Source organism: Silurus meridionalis, chromosome 2, assembly GCF_014805685.1.
Source record: "Silurus meridionalis isolate SWU-2019-XX chromosome 2, ASM1480568v1, whole genome shotgun sequence".
NCBI lineage: Eukaryota > Metazoa > Chordata > Actinopteri > Siluriformes > Siluridae > Silurus > Silurus meridionalis.
This window is the reverse complement of record NC_060885.1, coordinates 4,786,099-4,812,670: the sequence shown is the minus strand read 5'-3', so window position 1 is coordinate 4,812,670 and position 26,572 is coordinate 4,786,099. Positions and strand designations below refer to the sequence as shown.

At 37.2% G+C, this 26,572-nt stretch overlaps 1 protein-coding gene and 2 pseudogenes across 1 annotated transcript; all 3 read left to right on the top strand.

Moving 5' to 3' along the window:
• Nucleotides 1–1,301: 1,301 nt before the first annotated feature.
• LOC124397227 lies at nucleotides 1,302–2,127 on the top strand (annotated as a pseudogene).
• A 138-nt stretch (nucleotides 2,128–2,265) lies between these two features.
• LOC124397217 lies at nucleotides 2,266–13,819 on the top strand (annotated as a pseudogene).
• Nucleotides 13,820–21,090: 7,271 nt separating this feature from the next.
• Nucleotides 21,091–25,558, top strand: LOC124396196 (oocyte zinc finger protein XlCOF26-like). Its single transcript, XM_046865263.1, has 2 exons — nucleotides 21,091–21,309; nucleotides 23,429–25,558. The coding sequence occupies exons 1-2, from the start codon at nucleotides 21,202–21,204 to the stop codon at nucleotides 24,452–24,454; spliced, it is 1,134 nt and encodes a 377-aa protein (XP_046721219.1). The 5' UTR covers nucleotides 21,091–21,201; the 3' UTR covers nucleotides 24,455–25,558.
• Nucleotides 25,559–26,572: the final 1,014 nt, after the last annotated feature.

Here is a 26,572-nt window from a genome sequence, read left to right as displayed (position 1 = left end):
CGTGTCCCAATTTTTTTGAGACGTGTTGCAGCCATCAAATTCAAAATTACCTTATTGTTTCCTTAAAATTTTACATTTCCTCAGTTTAAACACTTCATATGTTTTGTAAATAAAATATGGATTTTGCAAATAGCTGATTTCTGTTTTAGACAATGTCCCAGCTTTTTTTTTTAATTGGGGTTGGTATATTTTAACCAGTCACAGACTACTTTACATATCTTTAATTGATGAAATGGGTCAATAATGGGCCCAGAACCAGGCGACGAGGTGCTAATAGCTGGCAAAAGAATGTGAAATGCTCTGCTATTGAACTATCATGTGTCTTTAATCTCAGGTGTATTTAAAGAAGGCACTTGGTAATTATAATTCAGTCAGTTAAAGAGAAGACAACAGAGGACAACCTGTGATTTTTAGGATCTCAGCTCACTTAAGCTCGGTAAGTTTCCATTATTTCTATGTTTAAATAATGTTTCTCTAAATAAAAAACAATACAAAAATGTAACAGCAATTAAAAAAACAATATATTGAAATGAATTAAACAAATAATTAAATAGTTGTATATGGTGTTTAGTTATAGACAATAAAAACTGAATGATTTCTACAAATAAATGAAACAGTGATATGAGAAATGTATACAAAATTAAATTATTACTCCAAACAAAATTGCTCCCTCTTTCCACTTGAGTAAAAATACAAAAGTATTAAGTATCTAAAGTACTATGATTTATTATAGCTATAATGTTAATTTTATGATTTTTTGTCGCAAGACTCTTCCTTAATCAACTCAGTTTATGTAAAAAGACTCTGATATTACTCTTAGCACACCGATCTATTAATATAATAATATTAATGAGTCAAACAGTGATTAATATCTATTCAAATTACTGTGAGATCAAAACCTTCTTTCCAACTTTAACAGTCATGCAAATCCTGGCCATGGGTGTTCATGTCAGGAGTTTCCTCCATCATTTAATCCTCTCTAAATGTTCTGTTTGCTGATGAACTGACTGAACTGTATGGTGATATTGAAATACCACCAAGCGCAAATCAAAACAAGTTCAAAACAGATCAGGCGCTTTACCCTGGTTGGTGGCTTGCTGGACCAGTTACGTTTTTAATCCACTCATAAACGACTGATTTTGTAGTTGAGTAAAACCTAAGTACGTAATGAAGTAAAAGTCTCCCCAAATGGAAATATTTCAGTAAAATTCAGATGCGCAAAAAAACCTACTTAAGTACAGCAACGCATTACATTTACTTCATTACTGTCCAACAGTGACTATTAGTCTCATAGTGTTGTCATGGTGTTAAAATGTTTGTTTGAGGATTTAAAGACCAGGTGCGATTGTCAGACACATTATGACCAGGCACCTAAAATGCATATTTGTGGGCAAAACAATCTAAGATTTTAACATTCTGTTTTTTCTTTCTACTTTTCCAGTTTTCTAGTTAAGTTCTCTAAGAGACCTGTATGCAGAAATGGCCAAGGAGAAAAACCATATCACTGCTCACAATGTGGGAAGAATTTTAGGATAAAGAAAACTCTAAACAACCACAAACGGACTCATACAGGAGAAAAACCATATCACTGCTCACAATGTGGGAAGAATTTTAGGATAAAGAAAACTCTAAACAACCACAAACGGACTCATACAGGAGAAAAACCATATCACTGCTCACAATGCGGGCGAGTTTTTCCCACCAGAGCACTCTAAAGACCACCTGCACATCCACACAGGAGAGAAACCATATCACTGCTCACAATGCGGGCGAGTTTTTCCCACCAGAGCACTCTAAAGACCACCTGCACATCCACACAGGAGAGAAACCATATCACTGCTCACAATGCGGGCGAGTTTTTCCCACCAGAGCACTCTAAAGACCACCTGCACATCCACACAGGAGAGAAACCATATCACTGCTCACAGTGTGGGAAAGGCTTTGCCAAACGACAAGCACTAGAGGAACACAAGAGCATTCACACAGGAGATAAACCTTATCACTGCTCACAATGCGGGCGAGTTTTTCCCACCAGAGCACTCTAAAGACCACCTGCACATCCACACAGGAGAGAAACCATATCACTGCTCACAATGCGGGCGAGTTTTTCCCACCAGAGCACTCTAAAGACCACCTGCACATCCACACAGGAGAGAAACCATATCACTGCTCACAGTGTGAGAGGAGTTCTATTAACATAACATAACACAATATAATCCTTTAAATATATGTTTTTCCTTTAACAGCAAAGCTCAACAATCCAGTCAACAATCCAGACCAGGTTTGCTAACTGCTACAAAACACAAAAGAAGAAGAAGAAGAAGAAGAAGATGGGTTGAAGGCACTCACAAAAGTTACTGCGTGATTGGATCACAAAAAGAGCTCACTTTAAAATGGTAATTTTTTTTTTACAATAAATAAATATTACCCCGATTTTGATAAAGTTGGGATACTGTGTAAAATGCTAAGTAAAACAGAATGCAATGATTCTTAAATCTCATAAAACCATATTTATTCATAATAGAACATAGAAAAATATCAAATGTTTTAACTGAGGAAATACACAATTTTAGGAAAAAATATGGTCATTTTAAATTTAATAGCTGCAACACATAAAAAAAATCTAGAAATGCCACAATCCACTTTTTTATGTTTTTCACTTTGCCTTAATATATTTTAAATGAGCTTTGGCCCACAAAAAATAGTTGAGTTTTTGGATCATGTTCACCCATACCTTCTTCTTTGCATAATAGAGATTTAACCTGCATTTGTGGCTGACATGGCAAACTGTGTTCACAGACAATGACTTCTGGAGGTGTTAATGAGCCCAATGAGTGGATTTCTGGAGGTGTTAATGAGTGCCACCTGAGGGACCAAAAATGATAGGCCTCCATTAGTGATTTTCACCCTTGTCTCTTGTGCAGGGAGAGTTCTCCAGATTCTTTGAAACTTTTGATGATATTATGTGCTGTAAACTATCAGATGGTTTGCAAGTTTTTGTTGAGGAACATTATTCTGAAATTGTTATACAAGATTACAGACTGGTGAAGCTCTGACCATCTTTACTTTTTGAGAGACTCTGCCTCTCTAAGATTTATACACAATCATCGTACTGTCCAGTTGGCAATTAACCTCATTATTTGCAAAATGTTTCTTTAACTGTTTAATTTTAAGTTACCCCTAACCCTAACCCTAACCTCTGTTTAAACATTTGATATGTTTTTTATGTTCTATTGTGGCTGTGTATATAGACAATACAAGTTTAAATGCCTTCTCTAAAGGTTAATGAGACACTAATGTAAGAAATAAAAGGAGAGTAAACATCATACATTCTTTGCAATGGTAATGTTATACGCACGTTTTCAGTTGTCCTGTGGTTAAATCTATTTCTGTACATCTATATGTATGTAACATCTGTTTTTGTTAGCTGTATGTTTGCCTGAGCATCGATAGCATGCTGCTTGTATACAGTGATTCATTTTGGTTATTTTTGTTTATATGCTTGCCTTTTTTTTCTCAATTTTACAAAACATAGTATGTATATTTGGTCAATATTTACAGTTCCTACTTAATCTATTGGAAAAACTAAACTAATTAATATTTTGCTGTAATATTTGAAGTACTTGGGTTTTGGCATTTATCTTCTCTTCCCTTTGGGCTCCTTTTTTATGTGGGAAAATGCTACTCATTTAGTTTAAGGGCTGATGATTGGCCAATTCATGCCTCTATTAGTTAAATTACCAAAATGGAATTGCAGACTTTAAAACTACCTTCAGCACAAATACTAGTAGTGGATTGGTTTAGGAAACTTATCTTGTCTCTTTGTGAATCTGGCCTGAAGAACCTAAAGAAGCAGTTTTTGGAAAAAAGAATGTCAACTATCTAGTGATTCAATAATAGCATTATTAATGTTATTTCACTAATGCACGAATGTATAGAATTTCTATACCAGTATAAAAAGATTCTGTAGATGAAAAAAAATACATTTTGAAAGCTTATTTTTTTCCCTCATAAACACAATTCCAAATTGCAATCTACACTTTTAAATATGGTGGTGAGACCTGAGATGTTGTATGGTTTAGAGACAGTGGCATTAAGTAAAAGACAGGAAGTGGAGCTGGAGGTAGCAAAGCTGGAGATGTTGAGGTTTTCGTTGGGAGTGACGACGATGGACAGGATTAGAAATGAGTTTATTACAGGGACAGGGCATGTAGGATGTTTTGGAGACAAGGTGAGGGAGGCGAGATTGAGATGGTTTGGACATGTGCAGAGGAGGGACATGGGGAATATTGGTAGGAGAATGCTGAGGATGGAGCCACCAGGAGGGAGGAAAAGAGGAAGACCAAGGAGGAGGTTTATGGATGTGGTGAGGAAGACATGCAGGTAGTTGTTGTGACAGAGGCAGATGTAGAGGACAGGGGGATGTGGAGACGGATGATCCGTTGTGGCGCCCGCTAATGGGAGAAGCCGAAAGAAGAAGAAGACTTTTAAATATGGTAAATGGTCATTTGTGGTATAACTTGGTCTTTGGGAACCCCAATGTTTAAACTGAGGAAACGTTTCTTTTAAAGAAAGAAATAAGGTCATTTTGAATTTCATGGATGCAACAAACGTTCAGACCTTTTACCAACTGAAAACATTTGGTGAACTTTGAAACAAAATATACTACAAAGAAGACCCAGGACTGTTGAGCAGCTAAAATCCTGGATCAGACAAGAATCGGACAACATTCCTCTCCCAAAGCTCTAGCAACGGGTCTCCTCGGTTCCCAAATGTGTAATTACTGTTGAATAAAGTAGAGGGGATGCTGCACAGTAGTAAACATGGTCGTGTCCCAATTTTTTTGAGACGTGTTGCAGCCATCAAATTCAAAATTACCTTATTGTTTCCTTAAAATTTTACATTTCCTCAGTTTAAACACTTCATATGTTTTGTAAATAAAATATGGATTTTGCAAATAGCTGATTTCTGTTTTAGACAATGTCCCAGCTTTTTTTTTTAATTGGGGTTGGTATATTTTAACCAGTCACAGACTACTTTACATATCTTTAATTGATGAAATGGGTCAATAATGGGCCCAGAACCAGGCGACGAGGTGCTAATAGCTGGCAAAAGAATGTGAAATGCTCTGCTATTGAACTATCATGTGTCTTTAATCTCAGGTGTATTTAAAGAAGGCACTTGGTAATTATAATTCAGTCAGTTAAAGAGAAGACAACAGAGGACAACCTGTGATTTTTAGGATCTCAGCTCACTTAAGCTCGGTAAGTTTCCATTATTTCTATGTTTAAATAATGTTTCTCTAAATAAAAAACAATACAAAAATGTAACAGCAATTAAAAAAACAATATATTGAAATGAATTAAACAAATAATTAAATAGTTGTATATGGTGTTTAGTTATAGACAATAAAAACTGAATGATTTCTACAAATAAATGAAACAGTGATATGAGAAATGTATACAAATTAAATTATTACTCCAAACAAAATTGCTCCTCTTTCCACTTGAGTAAAAATACAAAAGTATTAAGTATCTAAAGTACTATGATTTATTATAGCTATAATGTTAATTTTATGATTTTTTGTCGCAAGACTCTTCCTTAATCAACTCAGTTTATGTAAAAAGACTCTGATATTACTCTTAGCACACCGATCTATTAATATAATAATATTAATGAGTCAAACAGTGATTAATATCTATTCAAATTACTGTGAGATCAAAACCTTCTTTCCAACTTTAACAGTCATGCAAATCCTGGCCATGGGTGTTCATGTCAGGAGTTTCCTCCATCATTTAATCCTCTCTAAATGTTCTGTTTGCTGATGAACTGACTGAACTGTATGGTGATATTGAAATACCACCAAGCGCAAATCAAAACAAGTTCAAAACAGATCAGGCGCTTTACCCTGGTTGGTGGCTTGCTGGACCAGTTACGTTTTTAATCCACTCATAAACGACTGATTTTGTAGTTGAGTAAAACCTAAGTACGTAATGAAGTAAAAGTCTCCCCAAATGGAAATATTTCAGTAAAATTCAGATGCGCAAAAAAACCTACTTAAGTACAGCAACGCATTACATTTACTTCATTACTGTCCAACAGTGACTATTAGTCTCATAGTGTTGTCATGGTGTTAAAATGTTTGTTTGAGGGATTTAAAGACCAGGTGCGATTGTCAGACACATTATGACCAGGCACCTAAAATGCATATTTGTGGGGCAAAACAATCTAAGATTTTAACATTCTGTTTTTTTCTTTCTACTTTTCCAGTTTTCTAGTTAAGTTCTCTAAGAGACCTGTATGCAGAAATGGCCAAGGAGAAAAACCACTACTGCTCACAGTGTGGGAAAGGCTTTGCCAAACGACAAGCACTAGAGGAACACAAGAGCATTCACACAGGAGATAAACCTTATCACTGCTCACAATGTGGGAAGAATTTTAGGATAAAGAAAACTCTAAACAACCACAAACGGACTCATACAGGAGAAAAACCATATCACTGCTCACAATGCGGGGCGAGTTTTTCCCACCAGAGCACTCTAAAAGACCACCTGCACATCCACACAGGAGAGAAACCATATCACTGCTCACAGTGTGGGAAGTCTTTTGCCCATCTTTCAGGTTTAAAAGAACATCAGATCCTTCACAAGGGACAGAAACCATATTATTGTATGGAGTGCGGGAAGACTTTTGCTCGCCAATCAACTCTCATAAACCACCAGCGCGTTCACACGGGGGAGAAACCATATGATTGCACACAATGCGGGAAGAGTTTCGCCCACCGAACTAGCCTCAAAGACCACATGCGTATTCACACAGGGGACAAACCAGTTCAATGTTCAGAATGTGGTAAAAGTTTTGTCCACCCGAAAAATCTCAAATTCCACCAGCGCCTTCACACAGGAGAGAAGCTGCATTACTGTACACAGTGTGGAATGAGTTTTGCACGACAGAATACTCTAAAACAACACCTCCGTGTTCACTCAAAAAAGAAGTCACATTGCTCCTCATAATTTAGAAGGATTTTTATAATAGATACTTAAAGAGACCCTAAAGAATCGACACAAGGGACAAACTGTGTCACTGCTTACAGTGTGTGAAGAAAGTGTTCATAATAAAGAGTTTGAATGATTGGATGTAATATCAAAGAACGCTCATTTACAGTCATTTACAAATGTTTCCCTTTTATGAAAAACAAACCATTAGAACCATTTAGAACTGTCTGATTAAACGTCTGCGTCAGAAACTGAGCCATATGTTAAAATACCTTCACAGGTTTTTTTGGAATATTTTGTACTTTAGTTTTTGTATATGTCTCTTTCAGTAATTGACAATAAAAAGCCATGTGAGGGTCATGTGAGTGTCTGGACGATCCTACAAACAAGATCGAATGCTACGGACTAAAAATGCTACTGTAATCTTTTAACTTTAAATATGATTGAAATGACTGTACATCTCAAGATCAGTTTTTATTATATTAATCCGATATAATGTAATATATGTTTATTATAACATTACACATTATTTGTATATGGTTCTGTAATGTTAAGTGACATCATTGTTAAGTAACTTTCTAAGTAACTTCTGGTTAAACATTACAGTTTACAATCGTGTTTTAGGTCTTTAGTAGCAGTATTTAAGTAAGAACATCCACATTTTTATTTGTTTAAATAAATAAGAAACATTCACATAAAAAGCATCGGTGTAATGAGATTGCAATGTGAAATGAGTTTGTGTGTGTGTGTGTGTGTGTGTGTGTGTGTTGTGTGTGTGTGCATGCTCTCATCTGGGTTGTACACCTTTGGAAGGAGTTGGTATATGTATATAATTTGTATATAGGCATACAAATTAAATAAAGCAATAAAAAAAAAAAAAACTAATTCACACAAGAGGTCACAATTAATTAATTGGTCACAATTAATTTGCTTAGAATAGTAAAAATAATTTATATATCTTGTAATTGACTTAATTATCCAATTTATTCACCCTGATATTACTGCTCAGTGTGGTACGATGGAATATGACAATAAAATTGGCTTTAGTTGGCTTTAGGTTTAGTAAGAGTACATTTTGGGGCATGAAATATTGGGTATTTTGGCTTTTTATTCATATTCTAGCTCAGGATGGCAGTGGAGTTTTTAACCAGATTGTTTAACAGGATTCTGGAAGGGGAGAGGATGCCTGAGGAATGGAGAAGGAGTGTGCTGGTACCGATCTTTAAGCATAAGGGAGATGTGCAGACCTGCAGTAACTACAGGGGAATTAAGTTGATCAGTCACACCATGAAGTTATGGGAAAGAGTAGTGGAAGCCAGGCTGAGAGAAGAGGTGACCATCTGTGAGCAACAGTATGGTTTCATGCCGAGGAAGAGCACCAGGTCAGACAGGAGTCTCCCTGGACTATGATGTTTGCAGATGATATTGTGATTTGTGGTGAGAGTAGAGAGCAGGTTGAGAAGAGCCTGGAGAGGTGGAGATATGCGCTGGAGAGAAGGGGAATGAAAGTCAGTAGGAGTAAGACAGAGTACATGTGTGTGAATGAGAGGAGGGCAGTGGAGTGATGCGGTTGCAGGGAGAAGAGGTGGAGAAGGTGGAGGAGTTCAGGTACCTGGGGTCAACAGTGCAAAGTAATGGAGAGTGTGTTAGAGAAGTAAAGAAAAGAGTGCAGGCAGGGTGGAGTGGGTGGAGAAGAGTGACAGGAGTGATTTGTGATAGTAGGGTATCTGCAAGAATGAAAGGGAAAGTTTATTGGACTGTGGTGAGACCTGCGATGTTGTATGGATTAGAGACAGTGGCATTGAGTAAAAGGCAGGAGGCAGAGCTGGAGGTAGCAGAGCTGAAGATGTTAAGGTTTTCGTTGGGAGTGACGAGGATGGACAAGATTAGAAATGAGTTTATTAGAGGGACAGCACATGTAGGATGTTTTGGTGACAAGGTGAGGGAGGCGAGATTGAGATGGTTTGGACATGTGCAGAGAAGGGACATGAATTATATTGGTAGAAGAATGCTGAAGATGGAGCCACCAGGTAGGAGAAAAAGAGGAAGGCCAAGGAGGAGGTTCATGGATGTGGTGAGGGAAGACATGCAGGTAGTTGGTGTGAAAGAGACAGATGTAGAGGACAGGGTGGTATGGAGACGGATGATCCGCTGTGGCGACCCCTAATGGGAGCAGCCAAAAGAAGAAGAAGAAGAAGATTCATATTCTAGCTCATATCAAATTAAAAGTGGAACACTGTAAGGCAGTGTGTATAATATTATTTAATGTCATTAATGATATATTTGATCAGGTAGAAATGAATAAGGGAAGATGTTTGCATGAAGATGAAAGGGCTTTGTGGACAAGAGAGTGGAATGCGGTATACACTGCAAAGTAAAACTTAAGTTTTACTAAATCATTTGGGATATGTTTTTTTTTGTTGTTGTTTTTGAGAACCATATAACTTGGTTCTCAAAAACAACAACAAAAAAAAACATATCCCAAATGATCTGAGACTATTTAGTCATCATCTTGAGCAGGTCTAGCTGTACATCTCTGAAATTGGCATTAAACTATGATTGCATGGCTTATGATTCATTTTTAAGGAAATTCAGTTTTGAAAAAATGAAGGAGGTGGAGACTTAAGTTCCCTGGTGGTCTAGTGGTTAGTATGCGGCGCTCTCACTGCTGCGGCCCGGGTTCAATTCCCAATCAGGGAACCAACCCCAGCCATTAGGGTTACACAAGCCAGTGCACTCTTAGTGCCGATCCCAAGCCCGGATAATTGGGGAGGGTTGCGTTAGGAAGGGCATCCAGCGTAAAAACGTGCCAAATCAAACATGCGGATCATGAATACGGATGATCCGCTGTGGCGACCCCTATTGGGAGAAGCCGAAAGAAAATGTGGTGGAGACTTGGGTACATAGAATATGTTGTGGAGTTTTCAAATCACCTTTGGCAGAAAGTGTGCTGGCAAAATACTTGGGGCAACAGCCTGCCTGGGATGGACAGGAAATAGACAAGCCAAAGGGAGAAATGCAACCAGTCATTGATTACTTTGGATATTTTATATTGAGCAAATAAGTCTAGGTGTCCACTTACAACATTCCAATTAAAAATGGGGTAAAGATAATTGGTTAATGACTATTAAGTTCTGTGATGTTGAATTATTCTGTGCCTTGGTCCTCTTGTGTATTTAAAAGAAGTTAGAGTCTAGACGTTCTGACGTTAGATTTAAGAATTTAAAAAAATAAGTAAATCAACAAATAGGCCAAAAAGTCAGCCAAAGTCTTTGTTAAAGTGCACAGCAAACGAAATACAACACAAGAAACTGGAAAAGGTGGAGAATCTGTCAGCAGAGAAAATCCTGCTATATTGGAAGAATCCCCCCTCCCATTAACACCCATTAACACCCATTAGATGTTAACATTAGACATAAACTCTTTAGCTCATTAAAGAGCTATTTCAAAGGCAAAACCGAGATGTGCTACAGAATGATGCAACATCTGAAAAGTAGTAAATAACATCTGGCAACCTTTATTGGAAAGAGCGGTAAAGGTGAGGCATCTGTTGAAGATTCAGATGGGATTAAATGCCTTCACATCATCAATAAGCAACTTAGATAGAAATTTAGCAAATGTCATCACCTAGAAACATCTGAACACATTCTTCTACTGCATGACAAATAATAATAATAATAATTATCATAAATATTAATTTCACATCCACTAGTAAAATATACTTTGGTGTTTTCTTTCCTGTAAAATGTACACAAAAACAAATTTGTCTTGATTTTAAATCCCCCGGAAAACCGTAATGAACTGAAACAAATACACAAAAGAAATGCAGGTAAACCCCACATTCATTTTATAAAGTTAATATCGGTACTTCTACTAGAGATGATGTATGCGTGCTGTGGCTGTGGCTGCAGTGAAAAGAGAATTGCTTTGTTGTGTTCATTTGGTTTCTTGCTTTAGTAATGTCTGTGATGTAGCGCTCTGTTATACTGCCTTTCTCTATAATATTGATGGTTTCTATAGACGTGGCATCATGATGCTATTAAGAGGCAGAGGTGGGAAGTAACGGAGTACAAATACTTCGTTACTGTACTTAAGTAGATTTTTCTGGTATCAGTACTTTACTCCACTATTTGTTTTTTACTTTTACTCATTACATTTTTACACGAATATCTGTACTTTTTACTTCGTACATTTTCAAAACCGGCTCGTTACTTTAGTTTTAATTCATTGATTTGGGGAAATATCAAATTTTTCTTTTCACTCCGCGCCGATTTCAGCCGAACAACCGACCTGACACTCACTCTTTACGAAGATAAGAATCAGCAGGCAGAAGGCAGTAAGAAGTTTGGGGTTCATGTGGATGAGACAGAGGGAGTCAGTGATGTAAACATGACTGAGAACAGACACATTCATGATCATCATCATCTTTTCTCTGCTTGTGTTCTATATGTGGATCTTCAGCCTGGACACATTCATTAGGTAACAACATTTTTAATTAGTTGTGTATTAATATATATATATATTTGGCTGTCAAAATTAAAATTATTGTAAACGGCACTAGATGTTATTAACACGCTATTAATTCAGCACGCATTTCTGTTTTTACCATTTTTATAAAAAGTATAAATACATAAATAAATAACTAAATATAAAAGAGGCGAAATTAAAACCTCCAGCAAAACATACACTTATTCACGCCGTCCCTTCTTTACTTAGATATACAATACATAAATAAACTCCACCGAATTATTTTAAACAGTAAACTTTAGTTTTATTTTTGCACAAAGTCTCAAATCAAACACCAAATCCGCCATGATTCACACAATTCATCCTCTGGGTGGCGTTTTGTGGGTTTTTTTCCCCATAATGGCGACACGAACATAAATTACTGTCTTTATTGATCGTTCAGATAAAAACAATACATCATTCAAATCTGTAAAATGTCTATGATTATATATAAAATCTTCTTGACTTGAAGCGGTGCAATTTCTCCGGTATCACCTCATTAACTGTCCGTGTGGAAACATAGCAAAGGCTCTTAATGATGTCCACACGTCTCTGCACTGTTATAGCCTTATATATGTAAGCATATGTACAGTAATTAAATATAATCACATGCTGTACATATGATACATATTTATCTGTACTATTTGCACGATTGCTACTTTTTGCACTTCTGGTAGATGCCAAACTGCATTTCGTTGCTGTGTACCTGTACTATGCAATGACAATGTTCTATCTATCTATCTATCTATCTATCTATCTATCTATCTATCTATCTATCTATCTGTCTGTCTGTCTGTCTGTCTGTCTGTCTGTCTGTCTGTCTGTCTGTCTGTGTTAAATATTAATATGATGTGAGGTCCAGTTAACAAATAAAACAGGTAGAAGTAATAACTACTTTTTACTTAAGTACATGTCAGAGCCAAGACTTCTTTACTTTCACTAAAGTAAAAAGGTATAAGCAGTACTTCAACTTTTACCCGAGTATTTTAAAACATGAGTATCTGTACTTCTACTTAAGTAATGGATGTGTGTACTTTTGCCACCTCTGTTAAGAGGTGAATTAATTCAGGTGGGACACCACAGGGTGTAAAATTCACGGCCCACCACTGATGATGTTAATGATGATAATAATAAAACAAATACGAGATGGTATCAAATAGTTTCATAACTAAAAGTGTAACTGTTGTTATTCTGACCACGTGCGTTAGATAAATAAATACAGTAATATATGGAATGGTAAGATTCAGCAATTTGCATCGGTGCATCGGTGCATCGGCATAAAAGTTAACGATGTGATGCATCAATATTAAAAAAAAAAGTGTGCATCGGATTAAAGTTAGCATTTGTATCTCAATGCATCGTTTTTAACATAGTGTCAGAAATCACCAATTTACTCACATATGATTGAAGTCCTGTCCCTACTCTATCATTTCTAAACTCAGAACACATGAACACATTCACACAGGAGAGAAGCCACTGTTTTATAAACACATAAAAATAATAAAATAATAATAATATAAAAATCACATAGATATATATTTATTACTAACTTTTGTTAATAAGGAAAAAATTCGACAGTGCTGAAAAAGTTATTTATGTTGCACCTGCAGAGCAATCAATTAAGAGATACAGTGATCAGGCATAGCATTATGGCCTCCTGCCTAATATTGTGTTGGTCCCCCTTTTACTGCTAAAACAGTTATGACTTGTCAAACATTAAAAGCATGAACTTCAAGCTACAGGAATTCGTCTGTTGGATCAGACCACACAGACAAGCCTTTGCTCCCTTTGTGCATCAATGAGCCTCGGCCGCCCATGACCCTGTTGCCGGTTCACCACTGTTCCTTCCTTGGAACAGCCCACAAGAGCTGCAGTTTTGGAGATGCTCTGACCAAGTCATCTAGACATCACAATTTGTCAAAATTTGAGGACAAAATGTTCACTTGCTGGCAAATAGACAGGAGAGAAACCGTATCAGCTCACAGTGCTGGAAGCACTGGTGTAGTTTTAAAAGGCACCAGTGCATTCACATGGGAGAAAAACCGCACCAGTGCAAGCAGTGCAGGAAGAGTTTTCCATAAGAGAAGTCTCAGGAATCACCGACTCGCTCACATCGGACTGAAACCGTATCCTTGCTCAGCGTGCGAGAAGGCTTTTACTACCAGTTCCGATCTCCAGACGCATGAACACGTTCACTCTGGAGAGAAACCTCATTATTGTTCGCAGTGTGGCAAGAATTTTATACAGCAAAGGAGTTTTAAAAGGCACCAGCTCACTCATACAGGAGAGAGACCACATTATTGTGCGCAGTGCGGTAAGAGATTTTTAGAACTGGGTACCTTAAGGAAGCATAGGGCTTCTTACCACACGGGTAAGAAGCCCTATCAGTGCTTACGATGTGGAAAGAGTTTTACACAGCGGGGGGACAATCCGGACACACCAGCTCATTCACAACCGAGAAAAGCCATACCGGTGCTCACACTGTAAGAAGAGCTTTACCAAGAAAAACACACCGGTGAGAAGCCGTACTCCTGCAAACAGTGCGTTTCACAGATTTAACGCCTTTAAAAATACACCAGCGCACTCACACCGGAGAAAAGGAAAGGTTTTACACATCAAAGCAGTTTGAAAAAACACAAGCTCATTCACACGGGAAAGAAGCCGTATCACTGCTCGGAGTGTGACATGGCTTTTACTAATAGCTTTTCTGTGAAAAGACACGAACAAATTCACACCAGAGAAGCAGTACTGCGTATCGCTCATTCACATTAAATAAAAGCCCTAGACTTCATCTCAAACTACATCTAATGCTGTAGTACTGCTCACACTGTGGGAAGAGTTTTACTCAAAGTAAAAAAAACATCAGCAAAATTTCACTCAGGAGAAGGTCATAGCACTGTTCCTAGTGTAGGTCCAGTGGTGGATGAAGTACACAAAGCATGTAGTCGAGTTAAAGTGGAGATCCACTCAGTAAAATATGAGTGCAGTAAAAGTAAAAGTGCCCCTTTAAACGCTCACTTGAGTAAAAGTACAAAAGTATTTGCCTTCAAATGTAATTAAGCATCCAACGTACGCTGATTTATTATGGCTATAATGTTCATATCATCATTTACGTAAAAAGACTCTTTGCTTTTTCAACTCAGTTGACACAAAGACACACTCTCCCAGTTTAAGTGCAGATTAAAAAAGTATCTTTTTAGCAAAGCCTACACATAACACACATCACATATCATAACCTTGTGCTCCAGAACATCTGATCACATGCACATTATCAACTTGTGCTGTTAATATCATGAACAGCAGCTACGCTAATTCCTCTCCACTGCTTCTCTTTCTCTCCCCATCCCGAGGCATCCTGAGGTTGCTCCAGCCCCAGTCACGTCCCACCTTATTAAGATTGTGGACCTTTAAAGAAGTAGATGCCCACAAACATCCCGAACCATCTAGAGACGTACCAGCGCGAATTGGATCCCACTTCATATGTGGAGTTTTGACATTGGACCTTCTGGAGTGTTTAAAGGCTCTGGTATGGAGTAGCTGGTGTTGGTTCTGTGATGATCACAAATGTGGAGCTATTTTATGAGTTGCTCAGTAGCTCCTATTTTTATAACCATAATGACTGTGAAAGACTGTAGAAAGAACATTACTCATAATCTTACACTCCAGTGCTCATGTTAGTTCTCACTCTCCAGTGTACACTTTTGATCTCACCCAAATAAGGATGAGGTTCCCCTTTTGAGTCTGGTTCCTCTCAAGGTTCCTTCCTTATAACATCTAAGGGGGTTTTTCATCGCCACAGTCGCCACGGCTGCTCATCAGGGATAAATGCACAAAAAGGCTCTCAGAACACTGATCTATTAATAGAACGATATTAATGAGTCAAACACTGATTGATTTCTATTCAAATGATCATGAACACAAAACCTTCTTTTTTAACTACTTCCAAAAAATCTAACAAATTGCAGCCACCGGTGTTGTGGGGAGTTTGAGTCTGGAGTTTCTTCATCATTTATTCCTCTCTAAATGTTCTGCTTGCTGTTGAACTGAGTCTTGTTGTGAGCTACGCATTTCTTCCCTTAGCTGAGTAGAAATTTGTTGTAGCACTGTTTGAGCATAATGAAAGATGAAGAAGACGGTATTAGATCGGTATCAGCAGATTTTCAAGGTTGTGGTATCGTTATCGTATCGGACTTGAAAAAGTGGTATCGAGCCAGCTGTATATAAAATCCTGCATAAGTGGAATAGTCAATTTAAATAAAGTCTAATGTCCACCTAGACACCCCTTCCCTATCACACACTTTAATGAAATCATAAATATTGTGATATTGCATCTCTGATTTACCATATGCTCATTTTTATGGAAAATTAAGACATGTGGAGGCAATTATCAATTATTTACAGTTTACATTATTAGCATTTGGAAAAGTGGCCTATAAAAGTGATTTTTTCAGTAAACACATTCTGATACTGGTTCATTTGGTCACAAGCTAAGAATACCATCAAGCCAAAACAAGTTTATTTAGTTATAAAAGCAAGGTTTTCTTGCACGTTCACACAGAAAACAAGCCATATAACTGCTCACAATATGGAAAGAGTTTTGCACAGCTTTTAATTGAATTAAAAAACACACCTCTCATTCAGACCGAAGAAAAGAATTGTTAATGGACATACTTCAGTAAAGTGCAGTTACGGGTTAAAGCTACCGAAGTACAGTAACGAATTACATTTATGTCAAGGCGAGGATCCGAGTCACACAAGAGCAGAGAACAAAGGTGAATTGAAGTAGGCGGGAATTTCTACAAGGGCTTAAGTGTGTGTGTGTGTGTGTGTGTGTGTGTGTGTGTGTGTTTGTTTGTGTATGTGTGTTTGCAGACGAAGAAGAGGACTGTGGGAAAGTGTGATGTAAGCATGCCTATTTTTTGCCAAGCATGCAACTTCACAGGTTGGCATATGTTTTAATGTGTGTGTGTTTGTGTGTGTGTGTGTGTGTGTGTGTGTGTGTGTGTGTGTGTGTGTGTGTCTTTTTACTATAAATACTACTAATAATATAATAATATTTTACTATTTACTTGCATTACAAGTAATATTTACATTTATGGCAATTGGCAGACGCCCTTATCCAGAGTGACTTACACCTGAGCAATTGAGGGTTAAGGGCCTTGCTCAAGGGCCCAGCAGTGGTGGTGCGACCTTCTGATTCAGAGTCCACTACACTTACACCTTCCAGAACATTATTGTTGTTCCTGTAAATAAACAGACACTTTAAATGAGTGTAATGACTGCTGATGTAATCATAAACATTTTGATGTGCTTTTTCCTGGATTTAGATGTTCTTCATCTCTTCTTCTTCTTCTTTCGGCTGCTCCCATTAGGGGTCGCCACAGCGGATCATCCGTCTCCATACCCCCCTGTCCTCTACATCTGCCTCTTTTACACCAACTACCTGCATGTATTTCCTCACCACATCCATAAACCTCCTCCTTGTTCTTCCTCTTTTCCTCCTTCCTGGTGGCTCCATCCTCAGCATTCTCCTACTGATATACCCCATGTCCCTCCTCTGCACATGTTCAAACATCACAATCTCTCCTCCCTCACCTTGTCTACAAAACATCCTACACCCTCTTTTTTCTAATCCTAAAACATCTCAGGTCTCACCACAGTCCTATAAACTTTCCCTTTCCCTCTCACAGATACTCTTCTATCACAGATCACTCCAGCTATCACTCTTCTCCACCCACTCCACCCTGCCTGCACTCTTTTCTTCACTTCTTAAACACTCTTCATTACTTTTTCGAGATGTGTTGCATCCAAATTCAAATTGACCTTATTTTTTCATTAAAAACACATGTATTCTCAGGTTAAACATTTGATATATTTGATTGAGTATAGAATATTGATTTATGAGATAAGGAAATCATTGCATTCTATTCAAGGTGTTTTTTGAAATGGGGTTATATACACAATCGCAAACCTTTTCTAGAATGTTCCTTAGCACATCTTTAAGGAGGCATTAAAATATCCAGGGAGCTGTAGCTGCGTTTGTAGGTCTACACACACTCATTAAATAAACGACACTCAGTAATAAGCACCCTGTGAATATCACCAAGCCATGATACTCTCACTGATACTTAGTTGTTATTTCTGGCTTTTTTGCTCTCATTTCCCCTCGTTAAGGCTGTTTGTTTGAACACTGCATCTTAATTGACCATGATTCGGATTCGAACGAACACTGCAGAACTGCATTTTTATCCATCTGTTCCTGCATTATATGACAATTTTCTGTAATAAATATACTTGCACATTCTCTGTGTTCCTCAGCATGTAGCATTTTAGCAACTTGGTTCTTTGAAACTTCATTGAAATCTTTTTTTTTGTCATTCAGTTTATTTCGTTCCATAAATAAAATTAAATGTTAAATTTTCAATAAGCAGATCTGCCAACACGTCTACATACACCAACTTTAACTATAGTTGCAATAATGAAAATATAATATGATAATTATAATAAACAGAATTGTCACCTCACCTCTCATATCTTCATTAGTTCTTTTGTCACATGACTCCCATAATTTAACTAAATTATGTCACCCGTCACACGCATACTTCACCCTCCTACCATCAGGAAAACGGTTCCGAAGCATTCGGGCCGTCACAACAAGACTGTGTAACAGTTTCTTCCCACAAGCCATCAGGCTTCTCAACACACAGAACTGAACAGAACTCACACACACTCACACACACTCACTTACACACGCACACACACACACACACTCACTGTGTGTTACTGTTACTGAACTGAACTGTACAACCTGGACTAAACACATTCATCACTCATCTCGATCCACTCCATCACCATTTATATATTTATTATTATTTATACTATATTCAGTACAATGTTTATATTCAGTACAATGTTTACATGCTGTTTTTGCACCTTTATACTACAGTATAATGTTTACATGCTGTCTTTGCACCTCCTTGCTGCTGTTTTTTTGCACTACATTGCTCTTTCTGTTTGTATTTTCTCCTGGGTATAGTTTTACATTCACCTCACACAGTACTGTATATGTAAGTATACAGTAGGTTTACTAGTCGGCGCTATACTTGGTTTTTGTCTTTTGTCTTGTCTTGTGTTGTCTGTCTGCACTCTGTCTGTCTGTACTGTTCTTTTGTTTGCACTGTTTGCACCAGGCTGCACTCGATGCACTTTATGTTGTTTTGTTGTTTTTGTGTAGCACCAGGGTTCCGGAGGAACGTTGTTTCGTTTTTACTGTGTACTGTGTACCACTGTGTATAGTAAAAATGACAATAAAAGCCACTTGACTTGACTTGATAATTATTGCAACAATATTATAATATTTTAACAAAAAAATTCACTATTGCATTGTGTACCGTCTATGGTAATCACGCGATAAAAGAACAAACAACACTTCTGTTTCCTGTGCATAACCTACGGAGATTTTGCGATGCTTTGCTCCTGATTGTCCAGTAGAAAATGAATGGAGCTGCAGTTTGTCAACAAGTTATACGCTAACTGAATTATCTGGAGCTTTATAGACAAACATACAAACTTCAAAATCTCATTTAAAATGACTGGAAACCAGTGCAGCGATGGCAAAACGGGGGTTGTATTTTATGTGTATTACTTAGAAAATAATCAGTAGCATTTTGAGACAACTGTAACCTGTTTAGGAATGACTGCTGGAAACCAGTGCACACTGCATTCCAATAAAGACACTTTTAAAAGTATTCTGTGTTAAAGTCAAGTCAAGTCAAGTTTATTTCTGGTGCTACATTAACAGTATAGTGCTACATCACACAACATAGAGCTAAGGACTACAGTGAGTTGTCCTCACCACATAAAGTGCATTGTGTGCAAACGGTGCAAGACAAAAGACAAACAGAGAATACATGACACGAAACAGCACTGACCAGTATATATAATGTGTTATACAGTACATTGTGCAAAAAGAGAACTGTAATCAAGAGTGCACTTGTAAACATATGCACAGTGTTTTGCAAAACAGCAACAACAGCAATGGACAGCATGTAAACAGTTATAATATAACTATAATATAATATGGGTGGTGCTTTGAAATTGAAATTGAGAGTGTTTGAGTTCAGGTTGCTATCTGTTTTAGGTTCAAGTAAGGTTGCTATCCCATATTACTCCCACATTTTTGTTTACACAGGGTTTTATAGATGGAGAAAGTAAACCAAGGTAAGTGTCATAGAGCTGGTGAAGGCAGGAGAGCCGAATAAGTGAAGTGATTTAGTGAAGGAGGTTTTATGCCGGGCATGATTTTATTTCTATGAGACACTAATAAGCACTGTACAGATCTATTCTTATTTGGTTTGATAGGATAGATCATTTGGGTAGAGGTGGTGAAATAAAACTCACAAGAGATAGTGTTGTGGTGATGCAGATACGCAAATACATGTAAACTCAGCACAATTCGCTCGCTTCGCTAGATTGCCGAAGTAGCTACTGCAAACCACAGCGTTTTAACCTGTACATCGAACAAATCACTTAACACCAGTGTTTCTTATTCTGATACAAAGTAAAATGTCATCATCTGGTCCACTTTGTTCTAAGAACCATCATGGAGAGAGTGATACATAAATGGGCAAGGCACAAACGCATTACTGCTCGCTGTGTGGAAAGAGTTTTACCACAAAGGGTCACCTTTAGTGACACCATCTAATCCATATAGGGAGAAAAGCCGCATCACTGCACGCAGTTTGGAAAGACTTTCAGAGAGCAAAGCAATTTCAAAAAACAACCAGCGCATTCAGAGAGGAGAAACGTCGCATCAATGCTCGGGAAGAGTTTTATTCGACAGAGCAATGAAAAAAAAAAACACCTGCAGATTCATATAGGAGAGAAGCCATATCAATGTTCACAGGAGTTTTTTACAGAACAGACTAATTTAACATACCACCAGCGCATCCACCCAGGAATGAAGCCGTATTACTGCTGGAAAGTGTGGGATGTAGGGGTAGGGATGTGCATCTCTATAACTGAGGTAATGCGATTCACATCTCGATGCATAGCCAACGATACGATATATATATATAACATTCTATTTTTTTATTATATTACTATTATTACTATTATTAATAATAATATACAATTATACAGTAATGTATGTGTATATATATTATATCTATCTATATTATTTCTATCAATAATTTTATTGTTATTCTTTATTATATAACTATTATTATTATTATTAATATTATATCTATCTATATTATTTCTTTCAATAATTCTATTATTATTTTTTATTATATTACTATTATTATTATTATTATTATTAATAATAATAATAATAATAATAATAATAATAATAATAATAATTAATAATATTATAACTATCTATATTATTTCTATCAATAATTCTATTATTATTTTTAATTATATTACTATTATTATTATTATTAGTAGTAGTATTTTATGATTCCACGATTTATTTAAAATTTAATATATTTAATATGCTTAAAAAATCCGAATTAAAAGAACCCTAAGTTAGAAACACACGTGTATTCATTGGTGCGCTGAATCTTAAATCTCGCGAGAAAAGGTGAGATTCAACATGGCGGCGTCCTGCTGCTGCAACTTATTTTTCTTCTAAAAACTGTGCATTGAAAACTCCCACAAATCTCCAACAGGTCAAAAAACATGAGAAATTATTATTATTATGGACAGTTGCTTTGTAGAATATAGAATGGCCGAAAGTTGCAGGGATTCATTTAAAGCAGAGAAACAAAATGAATACCTGGAGGATGTAAACAAGGACTCGGTCCAGGTGAGTTTATTACAATCCCTGTAGTGGATACACACAGAGTGGACAGATGATCTGTTAGTTTTGTATCAAATATCAGTGTGTGTAGAATATGTCTACATATTGTGTGTAGTTTTAAGAAAATACATGCATATAAGGCACATACATGCATATATACATTGTTCTTCTGTGCAGGTGACAGTAAACTGACTACATACTGTTTAAAGACAATGTAGAGCAGGTGTGGTGCCATGTAGAAAATGGCCAACACGTATTCATTCGTTCTTCCTAAGTAATTGCTTTTTAATCCTTGAAATAAATATTCCTTCTAAATAATTATATAGCAAAAATGATTTGGATGCCTTGTAGAAATGACCCACTGAAGGCTGGTGGCTTTGAAAATAAAGGAATTGTGTGATTTTGACCATTCAGAATTCATTTAGAATTAATTCATTATACTACGATTCATATTACGCATACCAGAGAAAGTAGAATAACCCCACTAATGCTGAGCTACCACTGTTGGGGGTCATTAACATGTTGGAAAACTGAAGGGAGGGTATCATGTTCTTCTTCAGAATGACACAGTACATGTTTTAATCCAAGTTTCCCTCAACGAACTGCAGCTCTCCAGTACCAGAAGCTCTCATGCAGCCCCAGACCATGATGCTACCACCACCATGCTTCACTGTAGGCAGGACAAAATTTTTTCTCTTTACCAGAGGGTCTCCACACATGCTGAGCCAAACAAGTTTTTACTAGTCTAAACAGACTACAGGACATGGTTCCAGTAATTCATGCTCTTGGACAGGTTGTCTAAAGCAGAATGTTTGTAGGCTTTCTTGTGAGCCAGCTTCATTACATTACATTTGGCAGACGCAATTATCCAGAGCGACTTACGTTTGTCTCATTCATACTAGATGTCGACCGATAGTGGCTTTCACAGAGGGCTAGGTTGGATCGTACTTGCCGGTGCGTTTGTGTGTGTATGTATGTATGTATGTATGTGTGTGTGTGTGTGTGTGTGTGTATATATATATATATATATATATATATATATATATATATATATATATATATATATATATATATACACACCAATTAATAATAATTTTAAAATAGACACTGGATAAAGAAACAAAGAAACATAACACAACATAAAGTAGCACTGAACTTTATTATAAAAATGCAAAACATTAAAACTCAGTACTGAATAATAAAAAAAAAAAATTACTAAACAAATTATGTTAAGAAATATTGAGGAAAATAAAAGACATTTTAACTGGAACAATATGATGGCGTTTAAGTTGCATGTAAAAAAAAAAAAGATTTGTCGCAATTGGAGAATAATCACAGAATTGTGAGAAACGTTTTGCTATTTTGCATTAAATGGAGGTGGAGGATTTGATTAAATCCTACTTTAGGTTAGGATTGAACTCTTTTAACTTATCGCATCAGCAAGGGTAAATTAGTACATGAAGCAGTTAAGTAGAATACTTCATTTATTCAGAACAAAATGTTTTGACATATATTGAGGAAATTGCCTCTTTTGTGCAGTCTGAAGTATATCGAAAGTTATGTCTGCATGCTGTTTAAAGAGGAATGTTGTTTCGCAAGCAACTATGAGGCTGATGATTAAGGAAATGGACTTTATTCTTGTAGAGCTGCGACTTTATACTCAGTGCTACAACTTTTTTTCTCGGAATCTTAGATTTTTAAAAACAAATTTAACGTGGCACTTAAACGCAGTTTTAGAAAGAAAAAGTAACACTCAAAATTAATAAAAACATGCAGAATGAATAAAAAAAATACACTTTAATCATACAGCACGTGGCTTTAGAGTTTCGCCTTTAGAAGCTTCTATATAACACAACCCGGAAAAACTATCGGTATGGATTTTTGCAGATAGTTCTATTAACTATCTGTGCCAATTAATCGTGTTGACCTCTAATTTATACAACTGAGCATTGGAGTGGAAAAGGGCCCTGCTCAGGGGCTCAGGAGTGGGAGCTTGGTGAGGCTGAGATTTGAATTTCTGACCATTTGATCATGTGTTAATTTTGGCCTACCACATGGGTAATACTGGTGTAATCCATGTCCAGTACGTCCTAACAGTTATTTCTGTCTCTTTTTTTTCCTGCAGAGTGAAACGTCCGCATCTGGTTCCCTTAACGCAAAAAACAATCATGGTGAGATCAGTTCAGAGACGTGCAAGGAGCAAAAGCATTACTGCTCGCTGTGTGGTAAGAGCTTTACTCGAAAGGGCCATCTGAAGCAACACCATCTGATCCACACCGGAGAAAAGCCTCATCGGTGCCCGCAGTGCGGGAAAACATTTTCTCAGCAGAGCAATCTTAAAAACCACCAGCGCACTCATAGCAGGGAGAAGCCGTACAAGTGCTCGCAGTGCGGGAAGAGTTTCACGCTGCAGAGCACGTTCAAAAACCACCAACGCATCCATACGGGGGAGAAGCCGTATCACTGCCAGGAGTGCGGGAAGAGCTTCACGCTACAAAGCACTTTTAACAACCACCGCCGCATCCACTCCGGAGAGAAGCCGTTCTACTGCGCGCGGTGTGGGAAACGTTTCACGCGTCACAGCACGTTCAAAAACCATCAGCGCGTTCACACCGGAGAGAAGCCGTACCTCTGCTCGCAATGCGGCAAGAGTTTCACGCTCCGTAGCAGTTTACAAAACCACCAGCACGTTCATAACGGGAAGCTCCACCAATGCTCGCAATGTGGGAAGAGTTTTTCCCAATATAGCACTCTGAAACACCACCAGCTTACCCATGCGGTAAAAAAAACGCATTCTTGCTCACATTGCGGGATGAGTTTCCAACAACTGAGCCGTTTCCAAACGCATCAGCGCGTTCACACGAGAGAAGGGACGCACCACCGCTCCCAATGTGGGAAGAGTTTCCGGAAATCGAGCACCCTCAAAACACATCAGCGCACTCACACTGGAGAGAAGCCACATTCCTGCTCGCAGTGCGAAAAGAGCTTTACGGAATACAGAGCTTTCGAAAAGCACCAGTGTGTTCACACTGAGCACAAGCGTTACCACTGCTCACTGTGTAGGACGAGCTTTACACAACACGCCGGAGCTAAACCGCACTACTGCTCCGAGTGTGTGAAACGTTTCTGTGTCGGCGTAATTAAAAAATAATCTTTTTTTTTGGGCTTTGCAACATCGAAAATACAGAAAAAAATACGCACTCTAACAGGTGAACCCTGGTGACCGCTAGTGGAAATAAGGCATCTCACAAGGCGAGAGTTTTGTACATCCTCGCAGCGTCCCAACGTATCGTACGCTGCTACTTTTGCCTCCCGTGCATAATTCTAATATTTCCCCAATTTTGCCGTATCGCTTTCATCATCATAAAATAGTAAAATCCTAATCCGAACTACCGGGGGACTAACTGTACACAACAAAGTGTAAACCTTATGAAGGCTTTCTGCTGAAGAGCAGTACCTGATGTGTCCTTGATCTTCAGACCCAGCTTCTCAGTGGTGGTCTTGATTTGAGTGACATGCTCGGTCCTGGATATTTGAGTTTAACACTCTTGAATAGTCTTTCCTGAGGTCAAATTTGTGTTAAATGTTGGCAAACATGCATTTTATAGAACAGCAAGTACTTACATTTGTGGCATTTAGCAGTACAAAAGTGCTTTTCAAGTCTCTACCTATGAATACATCAACACTGGGTTATGAGGTTGCAGACTAAGGAAACAATCAGCCCAAAAGTTAAGAGGAATTATAGCACTTTTTTATATACATATAACAAACAGGGATGATAAACTAGTTAACAAGTTTAAGGAAGAGGTAAGTCTTCACCCATCGTTTGAGGATGGAAGCCATTGACTCATCTGTACGGACATCTAATGGAACTTCATTTCACCACCTCGGTGCCAAAACAGAAGAGAGTCATGATGTTACTTGACCTACCTCTTACCATTCAGGATCACAGGGAACCTGCGTCTTAAAATGGCAATAAAATGTGTCAAACATATGAACTGTGTTAAAAAAAGAAATAATGCAACATAAATACAAACTCTTTGAATAGTTTGTTATATTTATACTACATGCACTGCAGGCTGTCATTGTTTCTTGCATTGCATCATGATCTGCTTTATTATCAGGAATCATTTACTAAAGAGGAAATGACAAGGAACAAATAAACAGCACTTGATCAGAATGTGTTATGTCAGTTATTCAGTGATCATTTTTTGATTTTGAGACCGTGTGTACCGTATTAAACCGATATCACTCAGTTATAGTCACGCTGTGTTCTTGCTCTGTGACTATCATGATTTAATACTTCTAAAATATACACAAATGCTTAATTCTATTCAATCTATCAATCTATACAAAATATCCTGCACAAAATACATATTTGATTTTCTGAACCAGTAGTGATTCTGCTTTGTTTTTTAGAAGTATCAAGTAGGATTTCATCTGCTGTTTATCATTAGTGTATTGTTTATAATATAATTTGCCAATTTTTCCTATATTATTATTAGATGTAGTAGTATTGGTAGTACAACCCCAATTCTAAACAAAAAAAATGGGGATGCTCTGTTTTAGATTAAAACAGAATGCAATGATTTTTAAAATCTTATAAAGTAGAGGTGCCCAAACTTTTTCCTATTAAAATCAAACTGGATTGAAGGCCATGAGCTGACAATAAATGTTGCATTATACCAAGCAACATATTATAATTAATGTTGCCATGGTTTTTCACTTGGCAAAATGCGAGAAACCAAAGCAGGAGAAGTGGTTTCTTAATAGAAAAGATATAACTACCACGTTCCTCCACTGCACAGGCATTAGTTTAACAAATTACAAACTCACATTTATTTATTTAATTATTTATTAATCAATAATGAATATTAATCTGCTTCACTAATTCAGTTTTCCAACTGCTAGTACAGTGAAATTTGTACATTGATATACAATAGAATTTACTATTTAAATGTTCGGTGCCTAATACAGCTATTTGGTGACTTCTAATAAAAGACATGGAGCTGCTTCTTATTTTTCTTTACTTTTTTTTATTATTTCAATCCCATCATTTCTCCATACAAGTAGGAAAGACTTGTAGCCGAACTGCAGCAAAGACCACTTTGAACTAATTCTGAAGAATGACAAACAGAAGAGACTTGTTTGGGCAAGGAAAGACAAGAGATTGACATTTGATCAGTGAAAATCTTTTCCTTTAATCTGATGTCAAAATCTGAGATTTTTGGTCTAAACCGTTAGACATACAGAGGGTAAATTGACAGAT

Bases quoted from the DNA above. Each gene is read 5' to 3' on its own strand.
- LOC124396196 (XM_046865263.1), top strand. From the start codon at position 21,202: ATGGACAGTTGCTTTGTAGAATATAGAATGGCCGAAAGTTGCAGGGAT. The intron at 21,310-23,428 runs GTGAGTTTATTA...TTTTTCCTGCAG, and splicing joins TAAACAAGGACTCGGTCCAG to AGTGAAACGTCCGCATCTGG.